Raw genomic sequence first — 17,317 nt, 5'->3', positions numbered from 1 at the left:
GGCCGGGAGCCGAAGGCAGCCAGCTGGCTGGTGCCCTGCGCGGCGCGGAGCTCGGCGCCTGCCCTGATCCTCCGCCAGCCCTTCGGCGCCCAGCATCACCTGCTAGAGGTCAGATCCTCGCCCTGGGGTCCAGTCTGACGGCAGCATGGTAGCCAGGGGGGGAATGGCACGATTTTGGAGTCTGGAGAGCCTTCAGATGGGTACGTGTGAGTAGAATATGCTCTCTCCGTGCTGGTTTTTACAGTGTTTTAGATGGAGCTGGTGAACTGTGGCCGTCAGGGAGCCTGATTCTGATCGTACTTATGCTGTGTCAGCCAGGGGAGCCTGCAGCCTTACGCTAGTGACAAAGCTGCTGGGAGATCAGAATCGGTCCCAGGCCGTCTTTAAGTTTTTTGCATCCTATTGGTGCTATCAGGGAAGCCCACCCGTACTCCTTATATTTCTGTCTGTAAACAACACAGAAATAGATGCAGAATGTGACTGGTTTTCACTTGAGTCTAACTATGAAGACAATGTAAGCTTGTTGATTTTGCACAGAAGAATGAGCAGTTATCGGTCCCAAAATCACAGTCATTTTTCATCTGGAGCCAAATGAATTAGGCTATTTTGAGGTGCTGCTGTTACTGGAACAAACCAACAGCCAGTACTGATAGTACAGTGGAGGTGTATAAAGGATCACTGGGATTATTTTTTTTGTTATTGCTTTATAAGGTAAACATTGATGTAACGAATTATTTATTTGCAGATTTTTTAATAAAGCACTTCCTGTAAGTTTCAGAAGATGTGTTTTAAAAGTTTATCAGTGCTCAGATTTATGAGTCTGTAGGGGGAAAAAAATCTTTCTTTCTTTTTTTTTTTCCCCAATAGGGATTCTGCATCCTCCCTTAGTCAGATTATACCAGTAATGTGGGTGTATATTTAAAATCTTGGGGAGTAGAAGGGAATGATCAAATAGCCACGTTCTGTTATATCAAGACTGTGCCATATTTTTCCACATTTAAAGGAAAGAAAAATCTGATGAGTTTTGTAATTAATCTGTGCAGTAATCAGCTTCCATCTCTCTCACAAATTAATACTCAAATTACCAAAGATGCTAGTGATGGTATGAGTGCCCATAAGGAGGGAGTTCAGTGTTTGTCCCTGTAAGGTAGGCAACAGTGCGCCCGTGAGTTGTGTAGGTGTGTGGAGTAAAGCCAGGAGTCGTGTCTCTGCAACTCTCAGCCATCCAGAGCCCAGAGCTTGGCAGGCAGGCAGTACCCACACTCAAAGCAGGGCAGAGAAGAGGCAGGGTCAGGACCCTGCTGCTCAGCTGTGCTGCAAGGTGGAAGTGGCAGGTTCAATAACTGTGCTTGAAAGTCCCTTCCCAGGCACTCGGGAGTGAGGGAGATGCTCTGCAGGTTGTGTGGCATCTTATCTGGGACAGAGTAACTATTAGAAAAGGAGTTCGGTGCTAGTGGCCCATTCTGAATTGGGTTTTTAAAAATTATGGTTTTACTTTTATTTTTTACTGGATTTTGGAGCACTGTATGATCTTCAGACTCTCTAGTTACGCATAGCTTGGTGCTGCCAATAAACCTTTATGGGTGAATTCACAAGGGCCAGAGTGTGCCCTCAAGCACCGGACCAGTGGTCATGGATGGTTCTTGGTGACAAACTGATCCTCTGATCTCTTTGAACATTACAGCTGGCTTTCAAAGGCAAACCTACTCTGAAAGGGTGTAGCACTGGGTCAGTGTTGCTTGGTCCTGAGATCAGTCCCTAGTCCCCTTCATCTGCCAGTATGGAGATGATCACCAAAAGGATCTGCCAACCAGTGATGTACTCCAAGTGGGTTTTACAGTTTTATACAGTAACTGCAGATTTACATTTGCAAAGTGACAGTCACATAACATTTCTCTCTATATGGCTGTGTAATAGGATGAAGCCCATCTTTGTTCTCTCCTCTGTTTCTTTACAAAGCTGCCTTTTTGGTCAGAAAATGTAGAGTTGTCAAACCAAGGATTTTTGGTGATTTGTGTCAATTTGAAGGAGGTTTTTTTCTCTGTCAGTTACACTGTGCTCAGTCCAGACTCCCTGTCCCCTGGGGCCTCCCTGTAGGTACCTCAGTGCTGGCAGAGCCTCCTCCGGCACGTGGGAGAGGTGACGTGAGGGCAGCCAGCTCAGGCAGCCAGCTCAGCGCAGGAGCTGTGGCGTGGGCTGCCCACCCCTCTCACGGGTGGGCGGGCACGGGAGTGGTGGGTGGTTACATCCCTGGGGGGGATGTTGCAATGTGAGGGCACCCAGCCTGGGACTGTCAGCAGCCCCCCAAGACTGCGGGGGGCTCACTGGAACTCTCATCTGCTGTGTGGGAAACAGCATTGAGACCTCCCTTCTGATTCAGGACATTTGAGATTTCCAGTGGGCTTTAAAAATAAATAAATAACTATTGTAGTTCTAATTTTTGCATACAAAAAGTAGAATTTTTCAGTTTCATCAGCTGCTAAAATTAGGAAATCATGAAGAAGAGTAAAAAGTGTTTCATAGCGGAAACGCGTTTTTCCTGAGAGCTCTGCTGCCCTCCACTTTTGCTGTTATTGTTATATTTGTGACAACAAAGGCAACTTCTCTGCAATTCCTCTCACATTGTTTTTTTTTTAAAACATAGAAATGATGAAGCAAACAGCTGTTGCACCTTTGTTTTAGTTACTGCAGATGGTGGGACTGAATCTTCGGCCTTAGTGGATGACAATGGCAGCGAGGAAGATTACAGTTACGAGGAGCTCTGCCAAGCCACTCCCAGGTACCTGCAGCCCGGAGGGGAACAGCTAGCAATTAATGAGGTAACGGCCTGGGCTTTGCATTGCTCTGGTGGTGGGGGTGGTGGTTGGAGTTTTCCACAGGGCTGAGGTTTTGCATTAATGAAAAGCACGGTGGCAGTAGCCAGCATAGCAAAGGATCCAGCAGCAGTGGTGTCTTGTCTTTGGCAGGGCCCATGAGAAGATACTGGGGGAAGAGCACACAGTCACCCACTGGGACTCACTGGGAATGTAACTTGTTCTCCTGTGTATCTGCTCTGGAGTAGGACTCTTAACTGTTCACACTAATAAACACACACATAGATTTCTGAAAATCCAAAGTTTTAGTTTTATCTAAGCATGGGCACTCTAGTGCCCAAGTATTTCAGTCTTTCAGTAATTTATACACTTTATTGTTTTATCTTTTGTCCTTCACAACCTCATTTTCTTCCCATCTCAGCTGATCAGCGATGGCAGCATTGTGTATGCAGAAGCTCTCTGGGACCATGTGACTATGGATGATCAAGAGCTGGGCTTCAAAGCTGGAGATGTCATTAGAGTTCTAGAAGCTTCCAACAAAGACTGGTGGTGGGGAAGAAACGAAGACAAGGAAGCCTGGTTTCCAGCTAGCTTTGTCAGGGTGAGTAACTCTTGCTTTTGCACTGTTGACATGTGCTATTCCTAGAAGCGTGCACCAGTAGTCGTTGGTCATGGTGTTACAGTTAAGTGAAGGGCCTGGTCCTTAGCCCCTATGAACATTAGTGGTGTAACACCTAATGACTTCAGAAGGAAAAAAGCACTAGAGTCACACCCCAAGATCCCTCAGCTCCTCTGACACCTTTTACTCTGGCTTCTTCCTTTGTGTGGTCCCGTTATAACCAGAGGAATTTCTCAAGCAGAAATGAGGGCAGCAGAAAGCTCAACCAGGAGCAGTCAGTATATGCAGAGAAGATGCAGCAGTTTTCGTGGGGGAGTGAGGAAAGCTGTGCTGTGGGGATTTCTTGGTAAAATAGGGCTTAATTTATTATCACAACATTGTGTAGGAATCTAGTTCACAGTCTAAATTCCCTAGTCATAACTTGGGCACATTAATGACAGTATAACTCTTGAATGGTATAAAATTTAACTATGTTTTAGAAATTAAAGCACTTTTTGAGAGCCTGTAGTGAAGCTTGGAGCACACTGTATGAAGTACTACACAAAGTGCAGTACATGGTTCCTGCCTTTGCCCTTCCTAGATCTCCAGGCAACATGAACAACCAGATGAAAACTGAAAAAGATGGTGCCCCACATCATACAGGTGGGGAACTGGAGGAGAGGGAAGCTATTTTAAATAAGTGTTGGAGTTTTCTCCTGTAATTTTTACCTACTTGCTGCCTTGGCCAAAATAACACATAAATTATTACTAAGGGTCAGAAATAAGCTTAAGTCTGAAAGATACACCAGCAACACAACATGGTGCCTATGAGATACTGTGAGTAGGAAGCTATGTGTTTAACCAGAGAGAAATGTCAAAAATTTATTTGAATATGCAGTAGGTACTACAAGGTAAATCCTGTTGTGAATCCCTGTCTAGGAAGTAGGAATGGCAACATTTCTGTGTCAAGTCCTCTCTTAATAAGTTTGAAACGCTTTTATCACATGTTGTAAGTTTACTACTTTTACTCTAGTTTGCTTTGTTTGTTCTGCCTGCAGCTGCGAGTTAATCAGGAGGAAGTCCCAGAGAATTGTAGTAGTATCCAGGATGAAGAACAAGATGAAGATATTAGCAAGCATCGTCAGAAAATAGCTGAAAACAAGGATCAGATGAGAACCAATGTTATACAGGAAATTATGAACACAGAACGAGTTTATATCAAGCATCTCAAGGACATCTGTGAGGTACATGTTTTAACCTGAGGGCATTCTGCAGACCTAATGTGGACAAAACATCCTGTAGGAGTTGAAAAGCAGAGTGGTTTCTTGTACAAAAATATCCCCAGTTGCACTTCTGAGTCTGTCAGTCAGACCCTTCTTGTGTCCTCGTATGGCTTTCCTCTCTGCCAACTGCCACACAGCACTCCTTCCTTTTTTTTTTTTTTTTTAATACTACTTTGAACAGAGAAAAAGTGCTTTGCTTATCTGTCTGCTATTTCCATAATAATGGGATGGAAATCCAGTTTATTTAGAACTTTCTACAACTTGGTTTAGACAGTAAACTTTCAGTAACTTTAATAAAGACGATTACATCTTAGGGGCAAAATTTTTTGAAATTAACTTGGAAAGAGAATATTTGCTACATGAGGGTTTTTTGTGTTTTCTCCAACCAAGACATATTTCCTGGTTGCTTAAAGTTATGGAGAAGTCTTTAAAGGTGTTTTAAAACTACCTTGCTTCTTTGAACTATTAAATGTGAGAGTTTTTCTGCTTTTTTCAAATTTTTTGGAGGCCCACACTTGGACAAGAAGCTTTTTAGTACTTTTCACTGAAATTTGCCTCTTCTGACATGGACTGTGACACATTTGACCTGTATTTGACTTGTATTTGTGCTTAGCATCTGGAAGGCTGCTAAGCAACCTGCTAAAATATTCTTTGTACCCTTAGTTTGATAGTTTCTCTGTTTGTCATGTTGTCATCCTTTAGTCCACCACTCATCATTAGATTCTTCCATGGATAACTAAGTAGACAAGGCAGCAGCGTTTTTTGTTTGGGTTTTGGGTTTTCTTTTTTTTTTTTTAGATCAGGCGTTTTTATGCATTTTCAAGAAAGAATGGGAAACTAAAAAGGCAAAAATTGGTTACTAATTGGCTAATTTAAAAATGTAAATGTAAGTTTTGTCATTTAGATTCACTGTTTACTTAAGCTAGTAAGCTTGAGGGTGTGCTAAAGGATCAAGGAGGCATTTGTACACACAGCTGTGTTACTGCCATGGTTAGCCGAGTTCCAGGACATGACTTTCATATTGTACTGACCTCTTAGTTTTAGACTGATATTAAGAATTATTTTTTCTCTAATACATGTATTCTATACCACTTTATTTTAAATTTGAAACATCTTTGAGTGTAGTACAAAATAGCAAACACATTTTCCAGGTAGGGAAGTGATACTCCACGTTCAGCACGTGGAGTAGAGATGGTCTGCTTTCCTCAGAGTGAATCTGTAGAGTGGTGCAGCCAGGAAATAAGACTGAAAATATACTCCAGTAAGGCTAAGCCAGAAAAGCTACTGCAGGTAGCAATCCAAATTTGCAGGCTTTGCAGCAGAATGAACCACTAGGTCTGGTGCAGTCAGGATCATGAAGCTGGAGTATACCCAGAAAGACATTTTACATTCAAGAAATGTCTACAGTCCACGTTACAAGAGCAGCACAGGAATTAGTTTTCCTTATTGGAGTTACATTCCTAACAGTAGTAAATGTAATAGCTGGCTTGCAGCGAAGCCAGCACACAGCTCTCAGAACAGATGGCTGTGGAGGAGACAGGAATATTCATAACAGTGTTAGCAATATTCAGGGCTTCTTCCTGGTGAACCTCACTGGAGCCCTTGCAAGGCATTTTACATCTGTCTGCTCCCAGAGTGATCTGGGGGAAACCTGCCTGCAAGCAGCTGGATGGAGGAGCCTGGCAGACAGCCCCATCCTACCAGTTAACCTTTGCACTTGTCTGTAAGCTGGTGCCATAACTGATGGGAGAGGGTGAGCAGAGATGTTCCCTGTTCCTGGATACTGAGCCCCTGCACTGCACCCTCCTCGCCATGCTCAGCTTTGTGGAGCAGGTACCTCCACGTGTGGAGGCCAGCGCGGTCTAGCGTCGGCTGCTGGTGGCAGGGCAGAATTTGCTCTGAGGGTGTTTTAAAACTGGAGGACTCAGTTGTGTGTCTGCTAAACACTAGATATGTATGAAGTCAACTGGACTTCTCTGAAGTTCTTACAAGTAAAGAGAAAAAAAAAGGAAATGTGATTGTATTTTCCTGTGCAGTCTGGGCAATACTGTTACCTCCTGCCAGTGCCATATGGATTTTACCAAACAGCAGTATTCTGGATGTGTTATAGTATGTTCCTCATTTTGCTTCTCTGGCTTAGACTGTGCTCTACGTACCTACTGGTTAGGGAACCAGTACTTTAGCCCTGGTGTAAAATTGTCTTTCTATTAATTGTTTTAGGGTTTGTTCTTATCCCCATAGAGAACTGTTGGCCAGAGAGAAACTCCTATGGAAAAGAGTGGCAGCTAAAGTAGTAGCATGCCTGGGGTCTTACACCCAGCTTGCCTCCAGCTTGCTGGGTAGTTGTAACAAGGAGATGCAAGTGAGCTTTACACACTCCAAGGTTTCTGGTTCCCCGTTTCATTTATGGTACTCTGAGACAGAAGCTGGACTTCAAGAATCAATGAGTAAACGTTTCAGATGCAAATCTGAAATTGCGTGTGTGTGTGTGTGTGTGTGTGCATGGCTGGGAAGCCACTCACTGGCCCATAAGTCCCCAGGGGGTTTGCCAGCTCAAATGGGCTTGTTCAGGGTAGAACCCGTTTTCACATCTTCAGACTAAAGGGTTTTCTTGATTTCATTTCTAGGGTTATATTCGGCAGTGTCGCAAACATACAGGAATGTTCACCACAGCTCAGTTAAGCACCATTTTTGGAAATATTGAAGATATTTACAAGTTCCAAAGAAAGTTTCTGAAGGATCTTGAGAAACAGTACAACAAAGAGGAACCTCATCGAAGTGAAATAGGGTCATGTTTTCTTCAACATGTATGTTGCAAAAGTTGATTTTATTTACTAAATTAACAAAATAGGATAAGAAAATATTAAGTTACCATGGTAGTAACAAGTGCTTATCAAATACTAAAATGTGTATAGATAGCAGTTTAGATTGTAAAATATTTTACAATTAAGGAATTATTTAAATGTCTTAGATTTCTACTCATCTTTAGCAAGCATGTAACATTATACACAAGTTTAAGTTTCCTTTTCAAAACCGTAATGATTCAAGAGGAGCTGGACTATTTGGAGTGATCTCATACTAGGTGTGCAAAAACTTCCTTGAGAAAATCAGGAAAGCAGATGGTGGGGAAAGAGACTGTGAGAACATGATAGACACTTGCTAAGCCTATAGCTGTCTTCCCCAAAGAAAAGTACTTCATTAAAGTGGGTTTGACTGTCCTGACTCAATGAAGGCCTCTATTTCTGTGTTCTTATAGAAAAGGTACATAGTTTTGACAGTTACAAAGTAGATTTCTGCATAGTTTCAAGGCCAATCAGCCCGGAAGTGATATAGGAACTGGTTTAATTAATCTAATTACATATAGTAGTTGTTACAGAAATATGTTTCCTTCTTTATAGATAAACACTTTAGTTAAAGGTTTGACTTTTTTTTTTTTTCTTTTAATAGCAAGAAGGCTTTGCTATTTATTCAGAGTATTGTAACAATCATCCCAGTGCCTGCATTGAACTTTCCAGACTAATGAAACAGGGCAAATACCGTCACTTCTTTGAGGCCTGCCGCTTGCTTCAGCAGATGATTGACATTGCCATTGATGGTTTTCTTCTCACGCCTGTTCAGAAGATCTGCAAGTACCCTCTGCAGCTTGCAGAATTGCTTAAATACACCACTCAGGAGCACAGGTGAGAGAATGAATAAAACAAATCTTCTAATAGTAGTAATACCTAGTTACTCAAAGTTTATGAAGCTTTTGAGATCAGGAACAAAACTCCCATTGACCACTATAGGCAGGAGCTCATGATGAGATGGACTTCTTGGAACCATCACAAATGTTAACAAAAAACAGTATCTGAAAGTAGAGCACAGGGGACTGACAGGATGCAGGACAGAACATGGAATAAGTGAAAGAGGAAAAAGGAAAGGATGAAGGTGATGAAATAGCATACAGGGAGGGATGTGTAAATCAGAGGGAAAAAAAGTCAGTGCATCAAAGAAATGAAGGAAAAGGGAATACACAGAAGAAAGGGGAAAGCTAGTTAAGTGTTGTGGACACAAGAAAAGGTAAAAGAGGGCCTTAGGAAAACACAGTCTGAGCAAGTTTGGAGGGAATGTGTTTTAGAAACTTACTAGTAATAAGCATTACCTTTGCAATAAAGTCCAAATATTAGATTTTTAGATGGGATAAGTAAGAATTGAAGTTGTGGGTTATTAGCCTTTCTGGTATACCCTTGAGCTGATTAAATCTTTGAATAAATTAAGATTTTATCTTTGAATGTCTGCCTTTTTACCTTTCACAACTGTAAGAAAAATGTTCCATTGTGACCTCTGTGCTCAAAGTCCAAATGCAGCCTGAGGCAATCCTTCCTTGGCCAAAGTCTGCATTTCTTTAACCTTGAGAAAACTCCCCTTGGACAGCGTAAGATTTCTGTGAGGGGAAAAATGTAGAGTATGTGAAGTACTGACATTCAGGTGTGAATGACTTCATTCAGTTCTGGAAGTCCTGCAATAACAGTTACTAACATGGGTATCTCTTTCACTGCTAATGATTTTAGAAAAATTGTTCTGTGGGCTGTTAAACCTGCAGATGGAGTGAGAGCAAGGTCTTGCCACCTTCCACCCGCAGCAGCTGTTTTCCTGTGGCACAGCATCCAGAGGTGCCTGCAGGCACACTCAGTGTGCAGAGAGGCTCACAAACAGGCAGGCCTACACCCACAAGGAGCCTTGGTAAAGCTCCAGCCAACTGATATTTTTCATAGTGTTTTGTTTTCATAAAAAGTTTGAAGATCTGATGTTTGAAGGCCATGGGTTGTGCAGCAAGTGTGGAATAATGTCCACACCAACAGAGAAAGAGAGAAGTGAGATGAGGAAGGGCAAGAGTAGCAGTGTGAATATCATGCAGTCACCCTGTTGGACATCTTCCTGATGTTAGTAAGATCCTGTTAATCTCACTTCTTGTATACAGTCTGGCAGAAAAGAGTTTTTATAGTTATAAGTAGAGGGAGGAGAGCAACACACAGGTTTAGAAAGGAAGCACATCCATCTTCATCAGCCAGTGAAAATAGGAACTGAGACAGAAGCTGCTAAAAAAGACAGCAAGGCTGACCCCTTTCTAGGATTTATTTCTGGCTTGTGCTCTTTTCTACCTCTGTCTCCCTTTTCTGACAGAGGTGTTCTGATAAAGGAGGAAAGGCAGTTGCTCTGCTGGGATTTTAAGGGAAGAAATACATCTCTCCTTCTCTCAGAGATTGTATTTGAGGAAGGTGAAGGAGTGATGGGTGTTATTCAGAGGGGAATGAAAAGCTGCCAACAAGTTGGGGAGATTCATAAGTACATGAGGAACTCAGGGAATGAAGGAGAGGAACAGAGCAGTGGAAGAAGGACAGGAGGCTTGCGTTTGAGCTGGAGCAGGCAGGAGAAGGTGACTGTCTTAGCTCTCACACACTTGTTTTATGAAAATAGGCCACTTTATCAGCACCGACTCCTTTAATTCTTCTCCTTGGTGCCCATGTTCTTGTGTCCCTCACTCACTCTAATTGGGGTTCCTTTCAGTATTTTTTCTGCCCACATAGCATACTCCATTTGCATTCACTGACCCAGCCACTGGGAACTAGGAGGAAATGCAGTTGTTAAACATGATTAAAGGAATGTCCTTCCCAATAAAATCCTTCTAAAATGTTACTTAAAACCAGGTTCCTTGGTGAAATGTAGGTATCACTGAGGTCAGTGGGAGATCTGCCATTGTTTTCAGCAGAGACAGTATTGCAGTTCAGTAATTTACCTCCCTTGCCTCCTTCCACTGGTTGAATAATTTGCTCCTGGACAAAGCCTGGCAGTACAGCAGCACTGCATTGTGAAGGCTACTGTGGGAGAGTCAGGATAACTGAGAATCAGGTTTCTGTCCTTTAAGTACCGTGAGTAGAGGGCAAAATGGATAGCGCAGGCTAATTCTTCAAGCGGTGTGTCACAGTTTGTGATTGCATAAGTGATCTTTGAAATGTGCCTGCATTTCACAGTGATTATAACAACATAAAAGCTGCCTATGAGGCTATGAAGAACGTAGCATGTCTGATCAATGAGCGAAAACGAAGACTGGAAAGCATAGACAAGATTGCACGTTGGCAAGTCTCCATCGTAGGCTGGGAGGTGAGTGTCGCCCTGCCCCTTCCCCGAGCAAAGGTACTGTGTGCTGGACTTCGTGTCCTGTCCATGACATCCAAGATACCTCTTTCTGCATAGTAGGTAGTTTACGTTGACTGCTTTCCAACTGGTCATTGCTCAGTTAAAAGTCCAGTTGCTTCCTTTCCAGTGATTCTGTTACTGATTACTTTGGTTCTAAATCAGGAGGAGCAGCATGTATTAACATGGACACTTGTCTTTGGGACGACACTGGATTGAGATGACAAAATGGATTGTTTTTTAATCCTAGACCCATAGAATCTCCTTCAGATTTTTCGTAGTTCTGTCAGAACTTGAACCTGCTTCACTAACTTTAATGAGTTTCCTCCTGATTTATGCAGAAATGAAGTAGAGCATAACCACATTCATGGGGTTGGCCTATGTGAGATTATCTAAATTCTTTGACATTTTCAAATATAATAACAAAAATACAAGAAAAACAAATGAACTTAAGACTTGATTATAAAATGAGACTGATTAGGTACACAGTAAGATCTTAAAATACTATTTACTTACTTTGTATGTATATGTCTTCCTAGGGACCAGATGTGTTAGCCAGAAGCTCAGAACTGATCCACTCAGGAGAACTGACCAAAATATCAAAGCAAGGCAAGAGCCAGCAGAGGACTTTCTTCCTTTTTGATCATCAGCTTGTGTTCTGCAAGAAGGACTTACTGAGAAGGGACATCTTATATTATAAGGACCGTATTGACATGGATGACATGGAAATCGTGGACACTGAAGATGGCAGAGACAAAGACTTCAACATTAATGTCAAGAATGCTTTTAAGATAATCAACAGAGCAACAGACGAGATTCATTTGTTCTGTGCAAAAAAACAGGAGGATAAAAAGAGATGGATGGAGGCGTGTGAAAGCGAAAGGAGAAGAGTCCAGGAAGATAAGGAAATGGGTGAGTGGAAGGATTTCCTCTCTAAAAGGTAGTAAAAATAATGGGCAATGTTCTTGCTTTTATGCTTTGTTGTGCTTTGTGCAGATGTGCACTCTGCCTTCTGGGGCTGGTGTCTCTTTCTTACCCGACATGATGTTTAGCTGTGTAAGTGAAGCCTGTTCAGGTGTGTTCTTCTGTAATCGTGGGTCAAAGGTCCAGGGCAGTTAGCTGCAACATCTGTGTCACAGCATAACCTGTCTGATTCTGGTGCACTGTGGAGCACAACGAGATACCATGTCTGACAAGGTGCAATTCACAAAGATCAATCAATAATAAAAAACCATACGCTTTTATATGAATCCTTGGCCCAAAATATCTGTTAGTAAAGGACACTTTGTACAAAGCCACGCAGCAGTAATTGTAGATTTATACTATCCATGTCATGTAACTGCTGTTCCAGTGCAGAGCCATGCAGTTGTGTGCTGTCATTAGATACAGACCCAACAATAGCATCACTGGGAAGTTTACACCAAAATGAAGCCTAACCTTCAGTAAGCAGGGAAAAAGGCAGCAAATTCCAGGACCAGCTTTACACCCACAGCCTGTGGGATGCTTTTCAAGATTAGTGTCTTCTGTGTGAATATACATTTAAGATTGTTATTTATTTTTTTTATAGTTTCATGCTTCCTTTAATACCAGTGACAAAAGCTTCAGCAGAATTTCGTTGGCAAAACATACACAAAGAAGGCAGCAACACTAATAAGAAGAATAAAACTCTTCTTAATTTTCCTAAAGTAATGAAAATATTAATGCATCTGTGAGTGTTGACTGCATGAGAAACTTCTCCTTTTTGTAGCACTTCAGGCTTAGGCTTTAGCTGACAGCAGGTTAAAATTGGAAGTGCAGCAAAGTGGATGATATAAGTCAGAAATTAACATTTAAACAAGACTCCAAATCTTATATTTCATGTTCACTTAAAACAGCTGGTCAGAAGAATAGGAAGACAGGAACAACCTTTAGATTACAAAAGTAAGCCTTTTGGCTTTCTCTTGTTTGATACTGTTGTGAATATGACCAAAATAATGCCTCCTCCATATGTACTGTAGGTAGTTTGTAAGCTGAAGAAGATACTTTCAAGTTTACCAGTTCATACTCTGAAACCAGTTTTAACTCATCCCCAGTGCACCAACAGTTGCAAGTAACACCAGTCATCTCAGGTCTGGAGTAAACCATGAAGCAGCCACAGCTGAACTTCCCTTAAACTTCTCAAACTTTTCAAAACCAGCTCTTCTCCTGTGCTGAACATCAGTGTGACATTATGATCCTGTCAGGCACCACACTGATGGCTTTCACGAGCTGCTCTGTGTAGCGCTTGTTCAGTCACCTTGTGCCCATGGGGATGGCTGGTGGCTGCCTTTCCTAATTAACCTAAATAGAACTCTGAAGTGGATATTGCAAAAGCATGAAGGTGAGCAGAAGGTAATAAAGCAATGCAGAGGATTTGATGATGAGTGTCCAAATAACCCCCCTTACAACAGAGTTACAGGAAGCCTCCACCTCAGCATACAATGAGATTGGTAGTACAGTCATATGGAATGATGATAGGGAATCATCACAGCTCCTGCACATTTGTAAGAAGATGAAGATGAAATGTGAACATTTTCTGTTCCTGTCCTTTCTGAGGAGCGTTCTTGAGCTCTTCAGATCTGTATCCACACCTCCTTCTGGCAGTGATTGCTTTATGGACCATGGGAAGAGTGTGTTGAGCAGGCTAAATGGATGGTCAGGATGCTTCTGAGGCTCATACTAATGCTTGCCCTGGGCAGCAGCAGGTCTCTTGTGCAGGCACTGGGGTCAGCATTCCTTCTAAATGACACTGCTGCAGAAATCCCCAGGCATGAGGAACCTGCAAAGGAGCTCTAAATATCATTAGTTGTTCTACTGGGACCCCATGAGAAGAAACATAGGATATTCAAAAGGGCAGCCATTCAAGAGTGGTGACAGTGGCAGCGCTAACAAGGAGATGTGTTGTAATAGCACTAACACTTATTTGGGGCTGGGTCACAAATTCCCATGGTGCTGAGTGTAAGGATTGCAGGAGAAGGTCCGTTGTGCTTGCTGCTCTGCAGGCACTGTGCAGTACAGTGAAGAAAACTCAGTATGGGGAGAAACTGTACAGTTGATAGTAGCAAATTGGCACAGGGAGTCTCTGCTGCCCAGGCGACATCCAGCCTTCTGGAAACTTGCTTTTCAAATGTTGCAACTCATTACTCCAATGTACCTGTTTTGGCACAGGTACCATGAAGCAAGAGGAAAGACAGTTGAGTTGTAATAGCTCCTGTCCATCCGGCCTTGTGAGTCACAGTAGATTGGATGTTTTCTCCATTACCCAGAAGACTAATGCTTTTCTAAAAGTTCAATTTTTTGGCATAATTGAACATTTCCTTTAGCCAAAACCCGTGGAAAGGCGCCAGTATTCTCGACCTCAGGTTTAAATTTATCTTGTTGATTTTGTAAGCTCTCTTGCTGGACTTCACACAAGCCTATAATCTAACCCCTCAGAGAACAAATACATACTCTTCCAATTCAGAACTGCAAATGGCATTTTACTTCTATTTTCAAAGTCACTTTGGTGCGAGTCACTGTCTCCCACCCCATATCTAGCTTTTCTTAGCTTTCATGAATATATGGGAAGAATGGGCCACAGCCAGAAAATCCTTCTCCAAACCACTAATAGTAACCCTAAGAAAGTGGTCTATCTGTTGATGAAATTGCTTTTTTTTTAATGTTTCCTTGTTTCTATAAAGGAAAAAAAGCCACAGAATAAAATAAACCTCTGCTACCCCAAAACTACAGCTAACTGCTGTTGTATTTTAAGTTAATAGAGTGATTTACAACAAATTCCTAAGTTCAGTCTAAATTTTAAAAGTGCAGGAAAATTCAAAATGGAACCAACCTAGACATTTCATTCTGACTTTTGAGTTGCAATTTATGTGCTTTTCATGTGCATACAAGTGAACTGAGTGACAGCATGTGCACCCTGTTGTCTCTCTCTGCAATCATAACGTATCCACGTATCTCAGCTGCCTTGTACACAGAGAGAGGAAGCTGGAGTTGCCTGCACATGGGCTCCAGACTACACCAGTCACTGCTGTCACCTTTCATAGCAGATGTCTGGCATCTCTACTCAGCACAGGTCACTCACACACCTCACATGATAGTAAATAGCATAGGGTTAACCAGATACTACAGCATCATCTAAGTCATACACGCATGCAGACAAGTACATGAGAAGCCAGAGTGAAGGATCCAGCCCCAGTCTGATGCAGCCACAAGCACATCACAGCCTGCTGTGATGTCTTGCAGATTATGTGATGCTGTCTTCTTCAACTGGAGGGAAAGATAGATACCCAAATTTGTACTACTGCAGTACTAGTGACTTCAATTTGTTACTCTTAAGTTAGCTCAGAGTGAGTGAAAAAAGGAACATACTGCATTTGTGCGCTATTACTTCTTGGCATGTAGCTTTCAGAATTCTTAATTTACAATTTTTTAACCTCTTATATCTGGACTTATTTATATAAAGAACTTTTTGTGTGGTTAGTTCCCCAGTGATTGCCATTTGCAGCAACTTGAAAGCAGTTTTTTCCCCCAAAACTTAATGTTCATATTGTTATCCTAGTGAAAAGCTATTTTAAAATTCATATGAAAAAAGTAACACATGCTTTTAAAAACTTTAGGTATATTAATATTAGGGTTTACTAAAAATGGTTTAAGTTATAATTTACTCATTTGTTTTAATTTAATATAAACAAGTATTAGATATAGTATTTTTGTATCAGTGCCCTAATTTATGCTTTGACATAGGAATGGAAATCTCAGAAAACCAGAAGAAACAAGCCATGCAGAATGCCCGTAAGTCAAGGCATGGAAAGATTAAAGGTAAGTGTTAAGAACTGCTTTATATAATTACTGTGTGCAGGTGTTATGAAATAGCACAGTCTGGCTAAGGTTGAGTTCTTCAATCTTTTAAAAAATTTCGTGGCTTACATGAGGTTCAGATAATTTCCATTAACCTATATTTTTATATCAAATTCCAGTGCCTTTATAAACTGTCCACAAAATCAGCTCCCCAGTCTCCTTCAGACAGTCAAGTCAGTCATTCTCTTTATTAGAGAAGAAAGTCAAGAAGCAAGACAAGTGGTTTATTTATTAGAAAGGGTGGTTACTGATTCCTTCCTTTGCTTTTACTCAAACAGCTTGATCTTCTTTGGCAAATATGTGTTTTGTTTAAAATACCCTAAAATTCTTTTTGCAAACCACCTGTTGCTGTATTTATGATAACACACTCAAAATGGCTTCCTTCTGTCCTAGAGTAGAAGGGAGGATGAACAAGAAACCTGTTTTTCTGGAAAGAGCTTTTTTATTCCTTTTCACACTCAGAAAATGTGTTGTGATTTTGTCCTTTTCCATCTTAAAAGCCAAATTTGGATAAATCTCTAGTGTATTGAGAGAATAAATTGAGCAAGTGGGACCAGATTAAATCTGAATTTGGGAGTGAAGGTGTTGATATTAGGTAATGCTCTCTTCCCTGGCATTAACATTATTACAGCATTTTCTCTTTTATCAGTCACTAGGTACCTATAAAACCTGTCTGGATTTTCAAGGGAGCAGCTGAAAATTGTGATCAGGAGACTGTGTTCAGAATGCACAGATTTCAAAGTCTGAGAACATTAGCATGGAAAAATATTTTTTTAAGAAATAACATTTTTGTTGGTAGCAATATATTACCCAGCCTTATTCTGAGAGCTGACTAAAAACCAAGTATCTGCTGTGAAGTCATTCCTTTGAAATACCAGAATTTACTTGTGCAAACAGTGTAGCTAGGCTATGTGAAAATGCTGTGTAGTTTTGGTAATCCTGTAATGTTGTTTTTACTGGTATTTTTCTCTTCTTAAACCAAATCGGAATTGCAATTAAGAAGTCTAACACCAGAAAAGGTAACCTGTAGTAGTGCTTCTATTCAAAATGATGGCAAATTTCAGACTAGCTGTACTGGCCATTGAATTTACCCCCTGGTCCTGTGCTTACACTCTCCAGTACCGGTTGCTCTGCTGCCTGACTCATGCTTTCTGAAACGGTTCCCTTTGCAGGTGTGAGCTATAACGGGTGTCCTGTGCCTCCTCTGCACCAAAGCCTGCATCCTATCCATCAGCGCCACATCACTGTGCCTACCAGCATCCCCCAGCAGCAGGTTTTTGCCCTGGCAGAACCCAAGCGGAAGCCATCCCTCTTCTGGCATACCTTCAACAAACTCACCCCCTTTAAAAAATGAGAGGCCAAGGACCTGGGAAGGACATCAGCATGGAGGGAGATGTACTCCAGGGAAGGACCCTGGAGACACAGTTAAGCTTATCTGAGCTCGCTGAATCTCCAGATTTGGAGGGAAAACCTTGGGCTCCCTTGAGCCAAAAGTACAACCTTTGTCTAGAAGAAGAACGAAATTCCTCAAAACTGCTCTGATGTCAATGTTGCGAAGTGTCAGCATTGCTGATGAA

At 41.7% G+C, this 17,317-nt stretch overlaps 1 protein-coding gene across 3 annotated transcripts; it reads left to right on the top strand.

Annotated features, from left to right (window-relative positions):
- Positions 1-145: 145 nt before the first annotated feature.
- On the top strand, positions 146-17,094 carry LOC103768112 (spermatogenesis-associated protein 13-like). Of its 3 annotated transcripts, XM_008935248.1 has the most exons (10): positions 146-200; positions 2,683-2,819; positions 3,235-3,414; positions 4,470-4,655; positions 7,322-7,501; positions 8,142-8,374; positions 10,706-10,835; positions 11,408-11,780; positions 15,627-15,705; positions 16,920-17,094. In XM_008935248.1, exons 1-10 carry the CDS (start codon positions 146-148, stop codon positions 17,092-17,094), a joined length of 1,728 nt encoding a protein of 575 aa, XP_008933496.1. The 3 variants fall into 3 exon arrangements, with proteins under 3 accessions (XP_008933496.1, XP_008933503.1, XP_008933511.1); XM_008935255.1 differs by lacking the exon at positions 4,470-4,655; XM_008935263.1 differs by lacking the exon at positions 146-200 and having other exon boundaries at positions 2,691-2,819; positions 16,956-17,094.
- Positions 17,095-17,317: the final 223 nt, after the last annotated feature.

This window comes from Merops nubicus, unplaced genomic scaffold (assembly GCF_000691845.1).
Source record: "Merops nubicus isolate BGI_N331 unplaced genomic scaffold, ASM69184v1 Scaffold45010, whole genome shotgun sequence".
NCBI lineage: Eukaryota > Metazoa > Chordata > Aves > Coraciiformes > Meropidae > Merops > Merops nubicus.
This window is presented reverse-complemented; position numbering and strand designations above follow the sequence as displayed.

Bases quoted from the DNA above. Each gene is read 5' to 3' on its own strand.
- LOC103768112 (XM_008935248.1), top strand. From the start codon at position 146: ATGGTAGCCAGGGGGGGAATGGCACGATTTTGGAGTCTGGAGAGCCTT. The intron at 2,820-3,234 runs GTAACGGCCTGG...TTCCCATCTCAG, and splicing joins AACAGCTAGCAATTAATGAG to CTGATCAGCGATGGCAGCAT. The intron at 3,415-4,469 runs GTGAGTAACTCT...TTCTGCCTGCAG, and splicing joins TTCCAGCTAGCTTTGTCAGG to CTGCGAGTTAATCAGGAGGA.